We start from the raw sequence: 19,735 nt of genomic DNA on the forward strand, positions 1-19,735 counted from the left end.
AAATTTTGTTTCTCTTGTAAAAATTAGTTTTAACAATTTTGCATAATCGATGCCAAATTACGAAGAAATTTTATCACGTTTTCCTATCTTCGAGCGAAATAGATTTTGTTTCGTAAATTATTCCTATTTTGCGACATCTCAAAGGATATCTTCAGACGATGCTTATTTAAATCGCTATTACCACATTTAGATAACGTCCTCGCACAAGAACTGGAATAGTCAATACTGAGACAGAACAAAACGACCTGTTCTTAGAAAACCAGGTCACAGTAGTTCGATAAAACCTCTAGCAAAGGACAAGTTATTTTTGCCTCGCAATTACTTCTTTGACAAGATGCGACTTCTCAAACTTTAAAATTTCATTTGTTATTGTTGAAAGTTTAACGTAAGGGTATTAAGGCTGAGTTACACCAACTTACTTTAACCGTGACTATAACTCTAACCGGTATTTTATGTATGGGCTTTGACAGATTTTTGACATGTTTAAAGTAAGATCTTATCAAATCAATCAAAAATGATATTAATAATTTATATTTAATTTTGACTAAAATAATAAAAATTTTATTGCGTTGCGCTCAAGACTCTATCAAACCGTTATGTAGCTTGTTTTGACCATTCAAATATACTCGTTCTCGTAATAAAGAAGTACCAATCGGTCGTTCTGTTTCGACTTTTCCCCAACACAAATAGCAATAGAAGGAATTTATTCACGACTGTAGCCTGGTATTTAAATTAGCCTCCACAAGGAAATGGGAATGCTAAATAGCTCGAATTAACAGTTGCATCGGAATAGTAGCTTTGAATTAGTTGGGTATTAACTTGTGAGCATCAACAAACGGTCTTGAATTACGGTGTATTCATGAGTTAATAATTAATATCAGCATTATAGTTCGTGCTATCGTGATAGGTAGGTATGGCAAATTGTTTTGAATGCTAGGTTTAGTTACGGTAACTTTCAAAATGACCGTAGGCCCAGTCTTGATAGTCACAATGAAGTAAACAATAAAAACTCAACTCAACTGAAAAATTAAGCTAACAATTTCGGTACAGAAAGATTTTCAGAGAAGACAAATATTTTCATTTCAATATGAACTGGAGTTATTTTGATGTAGGTACTGAACCATTGTCACTATTAAAACGGAGACGAATCTAACAACAGTTAAGCTTTTTAGGTACCAGAGCATTCCAAAGACATTCACACGAAACATCTCTCCTTCTGGCGCAGTCAGAAAAAAAAAGATAAAAATCATTCAATGACCAATATTTTATCTACATCTAGACACGCGGTAGCGTGTCAAGCCAAGTTCAAGCAAAGGAACTGGCTAGCCAGCGCCGAGTGTAATATTACACGAACCATTTGGTGCCACTTTTGTTTCTAACTAAACAAAACCCTTCTTTCCCAGGTCGGCTGGCTCCGAGCTGAAGACCAAACAGTCCTGTCCCTTCACGAGCGAGTGGTGCTCGGCCCTCGGTACTCCGTCAGCCTGGACTCTCCGAGCACCTGGCAGCTGAGGATCAGGCCTCTGAGGGCAGAGGACCGGGGCTGTTACATGTGCCAAATCAACACACAGCCCGTCATGAAGTGGCAGATTGGCTGCATCGATGTTTATGGTAAGTTTCTGGGTCTTCTTCTTTCGCCTCACCTAATCCTGTTACATGGGGTTGGCTTTCCCAATCATGTACCGCCATATTGCAGGCCATTGGATATCCGAGATGATCCAGTTTCTCGCAAAATGCAGTACTAAACGTTCTAACTTCTTGCTGAAGTAATTATAGTCATATTATTATCTTTTATCCTTAATAAATAAATTATAAATTATTGTTATTGTAATTTTATTTAGTCAACATTTAAAAGTTTACAGCTGCTAGTGTGATGAGTACCTAATGTATTTTTGATTTAGTTAATTTACATGTTTCAATTATAAAAGCTCACCACTCCAATCTAACAAAAGCAACTAAATATAGAAAATGTTTCTTAATCCCACTGCATTGCACGTATCCTTTATTCACAGTTATCCTGGATAATGGTGAGGATCCTAATTGAGTTAGCAAATTATACTTATTGAAATGTTTTGTTCAACGTTTGCGGTTCTCTCCTACAAGCAACGCTTTTGTTTTGAGTTTTTACTTCACAACTTCTGTTTGTTTTGGAATTCTGTGAGATTGCTGGCAATAACATTTCTAATAAAAGTGTGCAAAAGTTTTTTTTTTGTGAATGATTTTACTTCTTATTTTTAATATCGTCTGTGCTCTGTACCAAAAATATTCGTTGATATTCTTATCTTAATAGACACATTCTTATCATTAATAGCTACCATTTTAATTAAATCAAGTAAAAACTTATTAACATAATTTACATCGGAGATTTTTAAATCATCTAAATTCTTCATTGCTGTACAAAATATTTTTTCCATTGCACATTTAAATATAAATTTCCGAAATAAATGCTGAAACAAAGCTGGATATTTGGAACGTCATTAAAGTCCAAAGTAGCGTAAATGAAAATTTGAGTTGTCCCAGGTAACACTGAAAGGTGTAGCCGTAAAGAACTTAAGTAAATTACAGAGAAACAAACCGAATTCCAAACTTCCCCATGCGAATTCAACCGTAAACATTTTCAAAAGAAACTCCCAACGGGCGATTTCTTTAAACGCATAATACGCAAAAATATAAAAGAGGGGACTTAAGCTTATTAGGAATAGGAAACGGCTTCAAAACATCTCAAAGTACTTACGTCGAACTTAGAACAAAACTCAATATCAATGAAATGTCTCGAATGAAAACGGTGGAAAAGTATTTTTCCTTGGGAAAATAAATCACGTAAGAAAAGTTAGCTTTACCTCCTCGCGCCATTGGAGGTGAGAGCCAACTTTTATCGCCCAGTTCAAATTAGTTCGGGGCTATTCTTTTTTTCTTTTCATCTTTTGAAGTATGGATTTCAATATTGAATTTTTACTGTGTCTCTGAGGCATGTGGCTCGCAACTTTTCCTGGGAAATTTAATACGCCGTCACGTTGCAGAGTTATGCAATCTTTTGACGTGGAATGAAATTGACGAAATTGCCCTGGAATATTTCAAGATGTGGAACTCTTGTGGATTACTTGGGAAGGAATTGTGGGACCCTAACGACATGCGATTGCTTTCGCAACTCGAAATCTGTTGCAGCGTGAATTTTAAATTAGTGTGTTGAAGAAGCGTGTGTTGAAGTTTTTTATTTAGTACCGATGTTTATGAAAAATATCACTAATTTTCAATACCAATAAAAAGAGTCCAAGACAATTTCAAATTGAAAATATTTTTCGAGTTTCAATTTAAGTCATAATGTTAGTAATCCAGAAGCATACAATGCATATTAAAGGCCTACCTAGTAGATAGGTACTGTTATATGTTTTATCAATGATTGTGGATAGTTTGGATCTGCTTTCGGCATACCATCAAATAGAACTAATGCCCAACATTATACACAATACTACATCGAAGGTATACTGATTGCATGGCCAACTCCCAATACATCGGCAGATTAAGCTATTAATCCACCAGCCTCAATGCGGGCCATCACTTTGTGTTTGACCAGTGGCGGTCCTAATATCCACCGTAATCAACATCTCATTGTTATAAAATATTGATCTAATCATTTCAGCATTTGATTGAGATTTGTCTGATAAAGTGGATCTGTCAGATTTTCGAATTTTGAGGCAGCTGTGTATGAAAAGATCATATTTTTTTCGATTCATGTCTTTTTATTTGAAATTTTAATGAAGAAAAATAAACGTATTTTATACTTTAACTAAATGTTTAGGAATATAATATGCACAGTCTCTGAGTCGAATTAGGCTAGATTGTGATAGAGACAATAAAAANTTTACAGCTGCTAGTGTGATGAGTACCTAATGTATTTTTGATTAAGTTAATTTACATGTTTCAATTATAAAAGCTGTGGTACCACTCCAATCTAACAAAAGCAACTAATTATAGAAAATGTTTCTTAATCCCACTGCACTGCACGTATCCTTTATTCACAGTTATCCTGGATAATGGTGAGGATCCTAATTGAGTTAGCAAATTATACTTATTGAAATGTTTTGTTCAACGTTTGCGGTTCTCTCCTACAAGCAACGCGTTTGTTTTGAGTTTTTACTTCACAACTTCTGTTTGTTTTGGAATTCTGAGAGATTGCTGGCAATAACATTTCTAATAAAAGTGTGGTAGAGTCTGTGATAAAAATATCAACGTTATTCACCTTAATAGACACATTCTTATCATTAATAGCTACCATTTTAATTAAATGAAGTAAGGACTTAATATCATAAATCACATCAGAGATTTTTAAATCATCTAAATTCTTCGTTGCTGTACAAAATACATGTTCCATTGCACATTTAAATAGAAACTTCCGAAATAAATGCTATTAACAAAGCTATTTGAAACGTTATTAAAGTCCAAAGTAGCGCAAATGAAAATTTGAGTTGTCCCAGGTAACACTGAAAGGTGTGCCGTAAAGAACTTAAGTAAATTACAGAGAAACAAACCGAATTCCAAACTTCCCCATGCGAATTCAACCGTAAACATTTTCAAAAGAAACTCCCAATGGGCGATTTCTTTAAACGCATAATACGCAAAAATATAAAAGAGGGGACTTAAGCTTATTAGGAATAGGAGACGGCTTCAAAACATCTCAAAGTACTTACGTCGAACTTAGAACAAAACTCAATATCAATGAAATGTCTCGAATGAAAACGGTGGAAAAGTATTTTTCCTTGGGAAAATAAATCACGTAAGAAAAGTTAGCTTTACCTCCTCGCGCCATTGGAGGTGAGAGCCAACTTTTATCGCCCAGTTCAAATTAGTTCGGGGCTATTCTTTTTTTCTTTTCAACTTTTGAAGTATGGATTTCAATATTGAATTTTTACTATGTCTCTGAGGCATGTGGCTCGCAACTTTTCCTGGGAAATTTAATACGCCTTCACGTTGCAGAGTTATGCAATCTTTTGACGTGGAATGAAATTGACGAAATTGCCCTGGAATATTTCAAGATGTGGAACTCTTGCGGATTACTTGGGAAGGAATTGTGGGACCCTAACGACATGCGATTGCTTTCGCAACTCGAAATCTGTTGCAGCGTGAATTTTAAATTAGTATGTTGAAGAAGCGTGTGTTGAAGTTTTTTCTTTAGTACCTATGTTTATGAAAAATATCACTAATTTTCAATACCAATAAAAAGAGCCCAAGACAATTTCAAATTGAAAATATTTTTCGAGTTTCAATTTAAGTCATAGTGTTAGTAATCCTGAAGCATACAATGCATATTAAAGGCCTACCTAGATAGGTACTGTTATATGTTTTATCAATGATTGTGGATAGTTTGGATCTGCTTTCGGCATACCATCAAATAGAACTAATGCCCAACATTATACACAATACTACATCGAAGGTATACTGATTGCATGACCAACTCCCAATACATCGGCAGATTAAGCTATTAATCCACCAGCCTCAATGCGGGCCATCACTTTGTGTTTGACCAGTGGCGGTCCTAATATCCACCGTAATCAACATCTCATTGTTATAAAATATTGATCTAATCATTTCAGCATTTGATTGAGATTTGTCTGATAAAGTGGATCTGTCAGATTTTCGAATTTTGAGGCAGCTGTGTATGAAAAGATCATATTTTTTTCGATTCATGTCTTTTTATTTGAAATTTTAATGAAGAAAAATAAACGTATTTTATGCTTTAACTAAATGTTTAGGAATATAATATGCACAGTCTCTGAGTCGAATTAGGCTAGATTGTGATAGAGACAATAAAAAAACAAAATTACTCGTATCTCGAAGTGTATCAGCTGTCATGACAAAGTCAGACAAAGTGTTTGCTACAACGTTTTTTTATTTATTAGGTAGTATCAGGCCTGTTCATCTCCGCGAGTTTACATCGAAAACAAAACACGCACGATGGCCCACCTACAGGATACTATTCGACAAGGCCTCACATACGAGCGAACATTGACTCACGCACGCGTTTTCTTGTGTATGATGGAAGAAAATAAAGAAACTGGTGTACTAAATACTGTGCAGTATTTAACTGCCTAAATAATAATAAAAACACAGAATGTATTTTTTTAAGTTGCCTCAAGACACTGAGAGGTAAATAAGTAGTTAATATTATTCATGATAATTCATGCTAAATCATGTATTTCCTCCGCCATTTTCCGCAGTTTGGCACCTCACGTCACATAATTTTACCGAAGTCAGCCCTACAGCTTCGGCGCAGTGCCGATCACTGACATTTGTCAACAAAATGGTGCTTGACTCTTGAGACAGGCTAAATTACACCACATTGTTAATGACATTGAGCATAAATTTTTTTAAATACCTTCGCGAAGTAAAACTTCTGTACGTAGTACTTATTATTATTCTGTGGTAGTATTGTTAATTTTTATTGTTCAACAAAATCATTAGCGAAAGCAAATCTTCTTTTATTTATTTTTGTTTTTTTTTTCAATTTCTCATGTCACATCCAAAATAATATCAATGTATCTTATTCCCTTCATATTTCTTTATTGTTCCCAAAATTTGTCGATGCCACACTTTGTCGCAATATTATTTTAGATGACGCCCACTTTCTCGCAAGTTATTCTACGGGCACGGTTTACGACCGCTGGAGTGTATCGCCTCGTTTGTTCCCACAGTCGCACTCGTATTTACATAAACGCGTTCGGGAGTGCGCTGCCTTTTATTGCCTTTTAACTTTGCGCTCTTTTGCGCCACACTTGTCGGAGGGCTATCGGCAAAAACAACTGCTTTTGTATGAGTGGGTGGTGTGAAAGTGAGTATTTTTTGCAGATAGTAACTTTTTGCGTAGTAAAATAATTAAACCATAGTACTTTCAACTAGGCAGACATTAGGTACTAGTCCACGACAATCTAAAAGCCAAGCATGAATTGGTATTTGATAGTTTAATAAAACAAAAAAAAAACAGAAAATGATTTATTAAAAACTGTGTTTTTGTAAGATCTTGTACACAGTGTGAAATGCAGTAAAAGATGTGAGCATTGAGTATTGGACACAAGCCTCCTCCATATGGAAACCGTCATAAGGACAACCTAAAATATATTCCTTATCTTCAACAGTGCCCCCAGACATCAGCAACGAAGAGACTTCAACGGACGTGTCAGCCCAAGAACTGGACAACGTCACTCTCTCCTGCAAGGCTACCGGCCACCCTCCTCCCAAGATCACGTGGAGGAGAGAGGACCACGACCAGATGCTGCTGAAGAAAGTTGGCGGCAGAGATTTTTATAAAGGTAAGATCTTTTAACGTTATGATTTGATATTGATATTGATTTGACGACTTCATTATCATTATGATCACGTCATTTTAGAGTTAGAAGTAAGTTAAGGCCTATTCAAACCTGAGCGATATTCGCTACCGCTGTGGGTAGAGGTACATACCGCGCCGGTTTCGCTTAGGTATTTAGTATCAAGTATCGCGGCTAGAGCGACCTGAGCGATATTCGCTGCCGCTTTGGGTAGAGGTACATGGCAGACGGTAGCGAATACCGCTTAGGTCTGAACAGTATTATTACCGCATATCGACTGGGTTTTCTCTGTCGCAGACGGTAGTGAATACCGCTTAGGTCTGAATAGGCTTTTAGCCATTTCGAGATAAGACAGACAGTTGTGTGGTCAATGATTCCGGTTGATACTCGCTTCAAACTTTGGCCTGATCATCACTTTCTATCAGTATCTGAACTGAGCTAACCGTTGTGGATAAAAAATAGCTTGCACTGCAAGCAGACGACTCTCTTTAATTCACAAGAGGTAAATGGAAGTTTTGGCATGCACTATCTAGGCTGTCCAAACGGGTTGGGGATGCCTGATGATCGCATATTCCTCTTTAAGTCGCCTCTTTTGACATCACCGGAAAGAATGGGGGTGGTCTGTCTTATTCTACTCAGCTCAAGATTAACGTAAAAGTTAGCTATTTTTATAAATACTTCCACGTGTCTTCTAAATCCTAAAACTAAAATAACCATCTCCAAGAACTTTACATGTAAAACAACAGATTCACAAGGCTTAAACCCTTTCCCCCTATAATTGAACCCCGTCGCAATATCCATTCTTAGACGACTTCTATTTATAAACTACCTGCCGAATTTCAGCTTGGAAGGTCAAGTACTTTTCGAGATTCCGTGTTTAGTTAAGGAATTAATGAATTAACAACTTTTGACTATTTTGTGATGGCCAGTTTCATTTACGTTATAGTATTTTTTAAACTTTTTTGACGTCCTAAAAGCGTGTAATTATTATTTGTACTTAGTTAAGATTGTTCACTATAATTGAAAGAAAGCGAAGAAAGAAAATTAAAATAATTAAATTTGTATATTAATTTAGGCTGTTCTATTGCTAGGAAGCGACCATTTACAGACAATTCAATAAATCTTTTAACTCAATAATGGGTAACATAACTTTTTAGAGTAGGCGCACACCGTTGATTTTTCGTCGGCCGATAGTTTAGTCGGGCAGTTGATCAGTATGGGCATGTATGGGAGTGCGCACACTACGCCGATTCGATTTGGCCGATTCTTCATACTAATTAAAATCGGGCACAACTATCGGCCAACTAAAAATCAACGGTGTGCGCCTACTCTTACTGTCAAGGATCCTTCTGGTTAATTCCTGTAAACCAACATTTGACTTACCTATTTTAGTCTACTTTTCGTGGAAGGTGTTCTTATCTAGTAACTCGATAACGTATAACGTACTTATGTAGGTAGTCGAAAGGCAGGCTTTCGGACTGTTTCGATTTATCGATGGATTCTTATAAAAATTCTACTATCTGTATTTTTTATTTTACTTTTCTGCCACTGTGGCGCTAAATTGGAAAGGATCCCTCTCTTACAGTGGATATTAAATGAGCTGATGAAGATGATGAATTATCATTGTTTTGTCCAATGGAGAGCTACTTCGGCAGCTCTCTGCCACTAGCTATGGCGCTAAATTACAGAGGGTCGTCGTCTTGTAGTAGATACTAAATGAGCTGATAATGATTGTGATTGTTTTGCCCAGTTGAAATATACATCGGCAAATCTCTGCCTCTGTGGCGCTACATTAAAGAGGACCCTTCAGTAGATATTAAATGAGCTGATGATGATAATGTTTTTTATCCAGTGGAGCATTGGCAACTCCCTGCCTCTCTGGTCATCCTCTTGAATAAGGAACTAAATAAATGACTTTAATGATGATGTTTTTTTTGTCCAGTGGAGAGCTACATTGACACCTCCCTGCCTCTCTGGTCATCCTCTTGAAGAGGAGACTAAATAAATGACCTGATGATAATGATGATGATTGTTTTGTCCAGTGGAGAGCTACGTGGGCAGCTCCCTGCCCCTTTGGCGGGTGGACCGGCGGCAGATGGGCGCGTTCCTCTGCATCGCCTCCAACGACGTCCCTCCCGCCGTCAGCAAGCGGATCATACTGAATGTCAATTGTGAGTATCTATGCTAATGTTGGCTCCACATGTTGGCCCCAACATTGGCCTAATTTATCCAACATGTGGATCTACATAATAGTATTGGCACCAACGTTTGGGACAAGCTATTGTGTAGATCCACACGTGGGACTAGTGGCATTGGAAACAACTTTGAAGCCAATTTTACTAAGTATTATCTAAAGATCTAGATAACACTTTTGGATTCTATTTTCTACACAGCTGGGTGGCTAATGTCTTTTCTTTAGCCATGAAATTCTGGTAAAAATTGGTTTTACATCAAAGGGACTGGAGTTTTGACAGGTCATATAAGTATATTGTTAATAAATTGGTATTGGTAGTATCAACTACATGTCCACAATTTGATTCCCAAGTAAATAGTTTTTGTAAGGAGTTTATCCGACCTATAAAAATCTTAACGACTGGTACTACTTCTGTTACTGACTGATTTCATACAATTTTCGGTCAAAATGTAAAGACATGAAAATAAAATGCGCTTGGTCTGTAAATAATCCTCGCTTATTCCTAAGTGGTGTGAAAACAGAACACTCAACTCATATAATATTAAAAGAAAAAACATTAGAATGAACGCAAGAAAATATTTTATATCTCTAAGCTCAAGTTTCAATTTATAAATTGAAATACACCAACATCAAAATAACGGTTCTTCCCAATATTTTCTGTGAAAATACTTTTCAACAGTAAAACTCTTAGATGGTTTCAAATATTTTTCTGACGCAAATTGGCTTCGAATTCTTTTTGAAGGGGCAAAATTGATCGGAGTATAATAGTACCTTCGAGTCTTCGATCAAATAAAGGCTGGAATCGAATAAACTAGGCGTCTCACCTTTGACGGCCGTACAATTAGAGCATGATTCCTCTTACCAGCCTACGTATACTGAGGAAGGTGGTGCAAGTCATGAAAACAAGGTTTTGAATCCATGACTTTATCGTAAAACTTAGACCTAATATTAACCAGAAGGTAAACTGGATAAGTTTGTCCAATTTTAAAATTTTGACAATAAAGTATAAATAAATAAAAAATAACAAAATAAAAATAAAGTAAAATCCAAAATTTTATCGACATACTAAATTGAATCAAATTTTTTCCCGATAAGCAGATAAAGCAAAATTGGGGTTAAAAACTCTATACTTCTACTTTTATTTTTTAAGTTAGGAATACTAAATGGTTTTAGATAGTTGATAAGTCACCAAAAATGTTTTTCTGTTCAACGACCCACTCTCTAATTAGCTAATGGAACAGCCTACAGCATAAATAACAAAACTAATACCAACAAAAAAAATATATCAAATCGCCGTCACAAATCACTCCACAATAATCCCGCGTTATAATCCCATTCTTCACAATTTTCCCGGAAAATTTTCCCTCGAGCTCATCCCTTGAACCACTGCCCAGAGCTGTGATAAAGTCGAATTGATCTCCCTCTTGTAAGCCGTCCTTGCGTATAATTGACTCTTCCCTGTCATTGGCCACTCCCATAGCCGATATAAATGTAGGGATTGAATCCCGCACTGTCTTGATCCCGGGATTCAGATTCGTAGCTCACGGTAGCGGTGACGAAAGTCCCGGGGGAATTCTGCTAAAACTATTTGGATATTATTTTTTGCATGCAATAATATAGCGTAAAAATGAAATCATAGTAAGTATACCCTCTGTGGAGCCGAATCAGGTGGTATTCAATAGGTTTTTCTATGGAAGTAATATCGAAATGAGGTAGAAAAATTCGGTTTTCAAACGAAAATGTTTGCAACATCTAAATACTTTATTGTGAAACATACGAGTATATTTATTTGTTGACTTTGCTAGTTCCTGCTTGGTTATTGGTTGCTATTTTGACTTCCATTTTGTACATTGTATCGTATATCTATTATCTAGCTATCGTACAGCGAAAGAACGTCAAGATAATCACTGTAGCATCTATGTAGTTCTAATATGGGCGATTTTGCAACAAAATTGTAAAGCCTGATGTGCTCGCGTCCGTATATTGCTCCTTTCCTCTTGCGTAGGAGTCGGTTAGTATGGAAATAAAGTTTTAATTTATTCGTGCTATACTATCCTGCCTGTCAATAGATATTATATGTAGGTGTCACCAGTAAATTTAAGTTGATGATAATTTCATAATTTAACTTTTTTGCTACAATAAACATCTCATTATTATTATGTATATAGTTGTTTAGCCGTGTGGTGACGGCAGAGTAGAATACATTTGTCACCAACCCCTACTCTTCCCGCGGGTGTCGTAAGAGGCGACTTAGGGACTACACATCAAACAGAGAACGGGCAGCAGCGCTCTCTGACAAACATCAATCTTTTAAACTGCGATCTCCAACCCGCCTGCCAAGCGTGGAGATTATGGTAAAACCCTCCACTATAGTGGAGGAGGCTCATAGTCCAGTAGTGGACTGTAAAGGGCTGTTGATGATGATATAGTTGTTGCAATTCACGAAGGCGAGTGAGCTTTACATGTATGGTAGCCCGCTAATGTTTATTTTTCAAAAGTTTTGATAGATATTACACTATCGTTATGTGCATGTACACGTACACACACAAGAAAAGCTCACTCGCCTTCATGAGTTGCAAGAACTATACCTATATTTCCTAAAAATAAAGAGAAAAGCCCATTGATTGAAGCCACCGAAACAAAGAATATGAGACACAATATTGTGATATTCGGAAAATACATAGTAGGATAAATTCCGCTACTATATGCCTTCACAAAAGGGATCCAGGAATCTCAATTTGGGCGATTGCAGCCATAGTTATTCCCATAAATCATATAGAGAGTTTATAGCAATACATCAGAGGTTATATCTATCAGTTCCTTTGTTTACGGATATTACAAAGTTTATATGATTTTTGTCATCTCTAAAGCTTTTATTGCAATCTAAACTTTTTATAGGGGCATTATTGGGCATAAATTTAATGGTTTCCTATGGTCATTTTACGGTAAATCCATTCTTATCTTTTTCATATAACTTTTAAGCGTCACTTAAATATTTTATTCTATTAGATACCTGTTTCATTTTATACATTCTATAAGAAAGAATACATTAATATTAGAAATTAAAATTCTTTTTGCAAAGTGACTTTATTTGAATGTTTAAAGTAGGTAGGTACATATTTGATGTTTCAGAGTGCAACGATTTTATCGTAATTTAAAGTTTAATGTTATTAAAACTTTAAAAGCTAACGTTAACGGTTATCCCAACTCCCAACTAATATTATAAATGCGAAAGTAACTCTGTCTGTCTGTCTGTCTGTCTGTTACGCTTTCCCGCTTAAACCTCGCAACCGATTTTGATGAAATTTGGCATAGAGATAGTTTGAGTCCCGGGAAAGAACATAGGATAGTTTTTATATCCCTGTTTTTGAAACNATAAAATAAAGTTCAATTTACACTTACATCCAAAATCAAAGACAAGAATTGGAATCCCCTCCCACAGTCGAAACCCAGTGAAGAGTGCGGAGTGAATTACACGGACCATCGAATCCCGAATCTCCAATTCCGAATCCCGTCTGTGGGATGAATCCCAGTTTATCAGTACATTGCCTTCAGCGCACTAACCGCTAAGCAAATCCCCACTCATCGAATTGCCCGATTTTGCTAGAAATTTTACCCGATTTGCGGGTAATTTGAAAGTCCCATTTTAATGCATTCGGTGGATCCAATAATCATGATCTGTTGGTTAGTAGATTGGGTTTTTAAGCAATTTCTCTTTATTGGCCAGTTTTGGGGAAATTGCACGGCTCTGCCTGGATTGGATTAAGGTGGATTTTTGGCTCAAAATAATAAGAGAGCTTTGTAAAATTAAAACATCAGCATTCATTATGATTTCCAAATAATGTAGCAATCTTTTTTAGAAAATCTTTTCCTTATTTTTTATCTACTGGGTTGAGGATTTAACTATGATTATTGACCATCAAGACGCCTTGGTCCATTCTATAAAAATCTTCTGTGTTCCATCCTACGGATACCTACTGTATTAACAAAGAGTTTTCTGATCTAAGAATCTATACAAAGAAGGACTTACCAAACAACTCCCAAAGAATAAAAATTCTTAAGACCCGTCTAGACTTGATTACTTTTCAACCCATTTAATTCGTCTTTCAAATTTCAGTATTTCGCTCCCTTTTCGCTTTGTAGTCGTATTACCACCGTTACATTCTCTGCCTTACATTAATTGCCATTTATGTAAATCGATTTCGAAACGATACGAATAATCGATACGTAGACAATCGAGTGTTATGTAATGGCTTGGATAAATGTTAACGTTTAAAAGCGACGTTCAACTGTTACTTTTCGATTTTGATTCCTTTTCTTTCTCTGAAAAGAAAATCCGAATAAGTAAAAACGTGCTTTAAAAAATCACTGCCTCGAATGTTTACAAAAAAACGGAAAGAATTGTATTTTTTCATTCTTTGAAGAACAATAAAAAGGAAGAATATTTTAAGTACGCATTTTTTTTACATACGTAACTTACTTTGCTTGACAGTTAAAATTAATGCATCATATTGAGGTATATTTTTATTAGAAACAAATATAGCACCATCCTAACCACTCATAGGATCCCAGATGAAGAAACTTGTATTGCATTTCTGTAGGCAAAATGCTGGCTGGGTCTTTATAGCTTACAATGAAAAAAAAATCTTTAAAATTAAAAAACACATGCTCACGTCATCATTAAACACAGGAATACCAGAGCGCGAAAAATTTAAATTCCATTACCAGCCATCACCGGGGAACCAGACGCAGGTTAGCGTAACATCCTAGTCTGCATCCCACTTAACACCAGGTGCGATTGTGGTCAAATAATCTGCCTTGTTAAGCATTAAAAAATGTCAGTGTTAAAATTACTTTTTTTAGTTCTTTCAACGCTGTTTTTTTTCGCAGTCCCACCAACGGTGATAGTGCCAAACCAGCTGTTAGGAGCGCCGCTTGGAACCGATGTGGTGCTAGAATGCACCGTAGAAGCATACCCCAACACCATCAACTACTGGGTCAAGAACCGTGGCGAGATGCTGCTAGATGGGTAACGATTTACTTCTAAATTATTATCTTGTTTCTTATGCAGGGATAGGAACTATGGGACAGATATAAATGGTGAACTAATATCAGCAGCTCCGATTCAATATTATAATTGTCTGTATTTACTAAAACTGAACCAAGTAAACTTCAATCCCTTGATGCTTTGTCGAATTTTTTTTCTTTATTCAAAGCAGTATGGTTGATTCTGATTAAAATATATTGTTTTAAACTTTCATTGTCACTAACATAATTATTATTACTGACGGGATTGCTACCATGTACCTTAATTTTGAGTTTCCGATATTAGCACTGTTACACATGGCACAATCCCGTCAGTAATAACAATACTGATTAAAAGTAGTCCTGCTTTTATAAATAAATCGAAATAATAAACAGTGAATGATTACTATCACACTAAAAGCGAGCAGAATTTCAAGAAATTAGTTGAATTTATCACTCAAAGAGAATCAAATGAAATTCAGGCCAGTCTTATCAAGGGACACTTAGAGAATTGAATTTGTCTTCAGTTTATCATGATCCACCTCTTGCAGGCCAAAGTACATAATAAGCGAAGAGAGGTCATCCTACAAGGTGATGATGAAGCTGACCATCAAGCAGTTCTCGAAGCACGACATCGGGACCTACAACTGCGTCAGCACCAACTCCTTAGGGAAGAGCGAAGGGACCTTGAGGCTTTATGGTAAGTTATTATGGTGATTGTTTTCTATAAAGATTTTCTCCTCATGATCCTGGTGCAAAAGAACCCCTGGCCCACCATGGCGGGTTACGGCCTTTTTTTTTCGTCAGGAAGTGCGTGACAGGCAAACAACTTACACGACTGTTCTGCTTGATGGTACAGTTATTTTGACTATTCTTTTTTTTTTTCTTATGAGTTTTTTTTCTCTTCTTTTAAGTTTAGATACTATCCTGAATTAAATAAATATTAGATTATATTTTCTGGCCTGTAAGTAACAAATAACAAATTTTAAAGGCACGAGTTTGAGAAACAATTAAGACTGTCCATGTCAGCTACTTTGATGAGCTATTAGGGAAATCCCAAAGTTATATCTCTCAAAAGAGATGATTTAATTAATTTTCCGTAATTACGTTTCAATTTTAACTAAGCTAATTTATGTATAAGGCCCATTATTGAACCTTTTGGAGGAATATATTATTTTTTGATAGACAGTAAAAACTGAAAAATAATCAAGACTGTCCGTGGAGTTATTTTGATGAGCATTAGATTACATAAACATTTTATTTACGTACCAGTATTTCCCAAAAAGTAAAAATGGCCCAAGCTTTAGTAAGACAGGAACTTGCGAAAAAAGACAAAAAAACATTAATCAAGAAGTTGTAGTCCCAAATGAATAACGATCTTCAATTTTATAATCTATTTTTCAGAAATAAAGCTGTACCCAAGCTCTCAGTCGGCCGCAGAAGTGAATGTAGGTGGTGAGTAATTAAGATTTAATCCATAACATAGCAAATAGGACCACTGCTTATTTTAATGTCACAGTCGGTTCAGAAGCTACGATAGCCGAACAGTGAAAGGGTCGGACTGACCGACTCGATATCCGAGGAGCGCTCAGAGTACATATAGATCGCTTCATCCACGAAGACGCACCCCACTATTCTTCCGCTAATGTTTGAGTGTTATCGGTACACGCTAAATTATCCATGAGTGCACACGCACACTACAATAATGACGCTCGGATTGCTCAGATCAAACTCCCCGCACCCCGCGCTTCCCTTGACCAAAAATTGGTGGGGCGCGTCTTCGTGGATGAAACGATCTATAAATTGGCATATTCTACAATGGTTGTAGACATACGGCAAATGTGAACAGCATCGTACTATGTCATATACTAGCAAGATACGATACGATAAGTTTGACGTTCGTGTGCACTGGCAAAACACCCAACAATGTCTGGCAAAGCTGATAAAAAAAAATGTCAATATGACATTTTATCGAACCTAATTACTTATCGATACTGTTAAACTAGAATGTTAATAAACTTTCTGTAAATAAGATTGAGCCAAGATAACCCCAACTGAGAATAGTGTTGTTCTTTTATTTATTTATCAGATTTTATAATTACATAGGTACAGTTGAAAGTCTTTTTTATCTTCAAGGAGGTAGCTCCTGGCCAGCATTTCCCCTGAGGGTAACATCTAAAAACATCTAAAAAACAGGGAGATTAGACTTTAACACTGATGTGTCGAACCTTCTGCGTCTTTCTTCTTCATATTCAAGCCTTGAAAGGATTAACTTAATTATAAATGAGGCCAAACACAACCGTCAAATATCCGAACTATGCTATTTTGTGGAACTGTTAGAGGAATAGTTTTAATGGCCGTTCTAAGCCCACATACACGGTCTTTGTGAGTAACAACCAAACTTCTATAAGGGTTTGCACCATTCCAGTTAATTTATTATTGAATCTTCTAAGATTACGGTTCTACGAAATCTTTGTTGGTTGTGCCCATTCTACAAAGTAATTATTGTTATTTGCAGTACTATTGTTATGATGTTATTATTATAGGTGTACCAGAATCTCATGGCAAACAAAAATATTGGAAAAGTGTGTTTTTCATATGGCCATTGTCTATGGCTTTACTGTCACCTGTCAAAGTAAATCAAGAGATCTGTCAGCCGCTGCAGAAATTTTGTAATCTCTTCATGCCTATTTGTTATTTTTGTGAAAAAGTCGAAAAAGCTCAAGCAAATCATATTGTTTTCAATGTGTATTGTAAAATAGGGCTTAATTCAAACTCAATCTTTGATTTTAAAGCGCGTCGTTGAGTTGACAGTAAGTTGGAGTGAAATGTTTTGATACATTTAGTTTATTACCTAACTGCGTCAGAAGGAGGGTGGGTTATGTTTATTTTTAAATTATTCTTACCTAATAGCTGCTTTATCGGGGTTTTCAGGTGTTTTATTTTCATACATTGGTGCAGACGAATAGTGAAAAAGTTATGACCATGTAAAGAAAATTGAAAAAGATTTCATCAAGCAAGTTTGAGTAATTGAAATGCTGAAAGAGCGATTTATATTATACAGGGTGGAATTACATTCTGTATTTTTATTACATCGATCGTTAGGGTTAAGTATAAGGATGAAATCTCTCTAACAAACTTGATAAATCAAATGAAAGGAAAACCATGAAATCTTAAATTATTTTGATAATGTTACAGAAAATTTTATTGTATGGTATAGTAATGAATTTTCGAAAAAAAATCGAAATTCTTTGAATGCAGTTCTCTATTTTTTTTTTCAAAAATTAAGGAATGTTTTCTTTCAGTAAAATTTTCTATCTACAGTATTAAGAGTACTTTCCCTCCAGGTGGCATTTTCCACCCTGTATAATAAACCTCTTTAACTTGATCATCTATTGAAGAACAAGAAATGCAAGTGGAGTTCTTAGAATCGTTTTCTAGTTCTGAATGAAGTGATAAGTTATAAGTATACAGATAAGATATAAAATGTATAGGTAGCCATTCGTACTTCATGTTCATTAATATTAAAGTCATAAATAAAAAATTAAAAAGTATCAAGATCGTTTAATCCAATTTCCCCAGTATTGCACTCAACAAAGTTTATTTTCCCCATTTGCCATGAGATTCTGGTACACCTATAGTTATGACTCTTAGGCTGAGTTTAGCTTACTTTGACATTTTTCACAAATGTCAAAAATCAATCAAACTCCATACAAAATCACCAGTTATCGTTAAAGTTACGATCAAAGTTAGGTGGTGAAACTCAGCCTTACCTTATAATTGTTGTTTTTTATAAGCAGAAGACAAATATTGAGAGAAACATGAGGATTCTTCTTCGTTCATCTATAAATTTATAGCCTACTGACATGTACTACTTGCTAGCGATATGTAGGTACTTAATAAATATTTGACAGTCTTACACCGTGTGGTCTTACTCATCTTCATTTAGTACGTCTTAAAATTTTTGATATGGTAGGCCATACAAGAGTTTTTCGTGGCGCATTTGTCACTTACCTAAACTAAATTAAATAATTTTATACTGTCCATCCATGTGTTAATAACTTAAGCTTCAACCACACCAACGCGTGCAGATCGCCATCGCAGCGCGATCATAGGCGAATGACATGTCGCGCGACCCATGACAGTTGGCGCGACCTGTCATTGGCCTATGATCGCGCCGGCGATGGCGATCGCGTTGGCAAGGTTGAAGCTCACCGCGCGCATATTTTTTTATTATTTATTTTCCATATAAATACACACAGTAAACATTAATATTTTCTGCCAAACTGTGACACAGTTTGTCGGCAGCAGTTCTCACAATACTGTTATTACATAGCCTCTAAATAACACTTAGGTTGAATTGCACCACCCCACCCCAATCGCGACCACAACAACCGGTGCTTTCTATATGGAGTTTGACAGACCCTTGACGTTTGTTAAAGTTAAAGTAAGATGGTACAACCCACCCCAAGGCCTTTTTTCTTACTGATAAAATGGTGACCGCCGCTGACTTTTTACACTAAATAAATCTTAATGTTAATCACAAACATAAGACCAATGTTTAAACCAAAACATTTTGTAAACATGCACTCACACTCGCATACACATACACACATACACATAGGTACACACTACACAATGTCATGTCATGCACTCACATTACTCGCCATCGCCGGTGCGTTCATAGGCCAATGAGAGTTCGCGCCAACTGTCATGGGTCGCGCGTGGTAGCGAGTATGGACCTTTTTAAAAATACATTTCTTTTACAGGTCTTACAGAAGGTGCTGTGAAACAGAAGCCAGCTTCAAGTGACTCAAGCGAGGTGTTTTCCAGAACACTCTATCTTTTAACACTCGTTATCGTAGCCGTTGTTAAATTAGAGGTAATGTAAATAAAATTAAATGTTTCAAATGAAAGACTGTATATAAATGAAGTCAATAACGTTACTGTAGTTATATTTAAGTAATTTTTCGTGACTGAATATAAAGCTTAGTAATAAAGAAAAATTTCGTAAGTCTGAGGCTGAGTTGCACCACCTAACTTTGACCGTAACTATATCGATAACCGGTGTTTTTTGTATGGAGTTTGACAGATTTTTGACGTTTGTCAAAGTAAAAGTAAGACGGGGCAACCCAGCTTTACATACATACGTTCCAAATATAGGTGTTACAAAATAGTGGTGTAAATATTCCCTTTG

At 36.0% G+C, this 19,735-nt stretch overlaps 1 protein-coding gene across 1 annotated transcript; it reads left to right on the forward strand.

The window, feature by feature from the left end:
- Positions 1–1,403: 1,403 nt before the first annotated feature.
- LOC114354235 (protein CEPU-1) lies at positions 1,404–19,526 on the forward strand (the record flags this gene model as incomplete). Its single annotated transcript, XM_028306499.1, has 7 exons — positions 1,404–1,611; positions 7,131–7,304; positions 9,362–9,490; positions 14,404–14,542; positions 15,090–15,238; positions 15,943–15,993; positions 19,308–19,526. Coding segments are annotated over 7 exons (972 nt in total), but the record flags the coding sequence as incomplete, so codon positions are not given.
- Between the last annotated feature and the right edge of the window lie 209 nt (positions 19,527–19,735).

This window comes from Ostrinia furnacalis, unplaced genomic scaffold (genome assembly GCF_004193835.3).
Source record: "Ostrinia furnacalis isolate ACB-3 unplaced genomic scaffold, ASM419383v2 OfSCF2001, whole genome shotgun sequence".
NCBI lineage: Eukaryota > Metazoa > Arthropoda > Insecta > Lepidoptera > Crambidae > Ostrinia > Ostrinia furnacalis.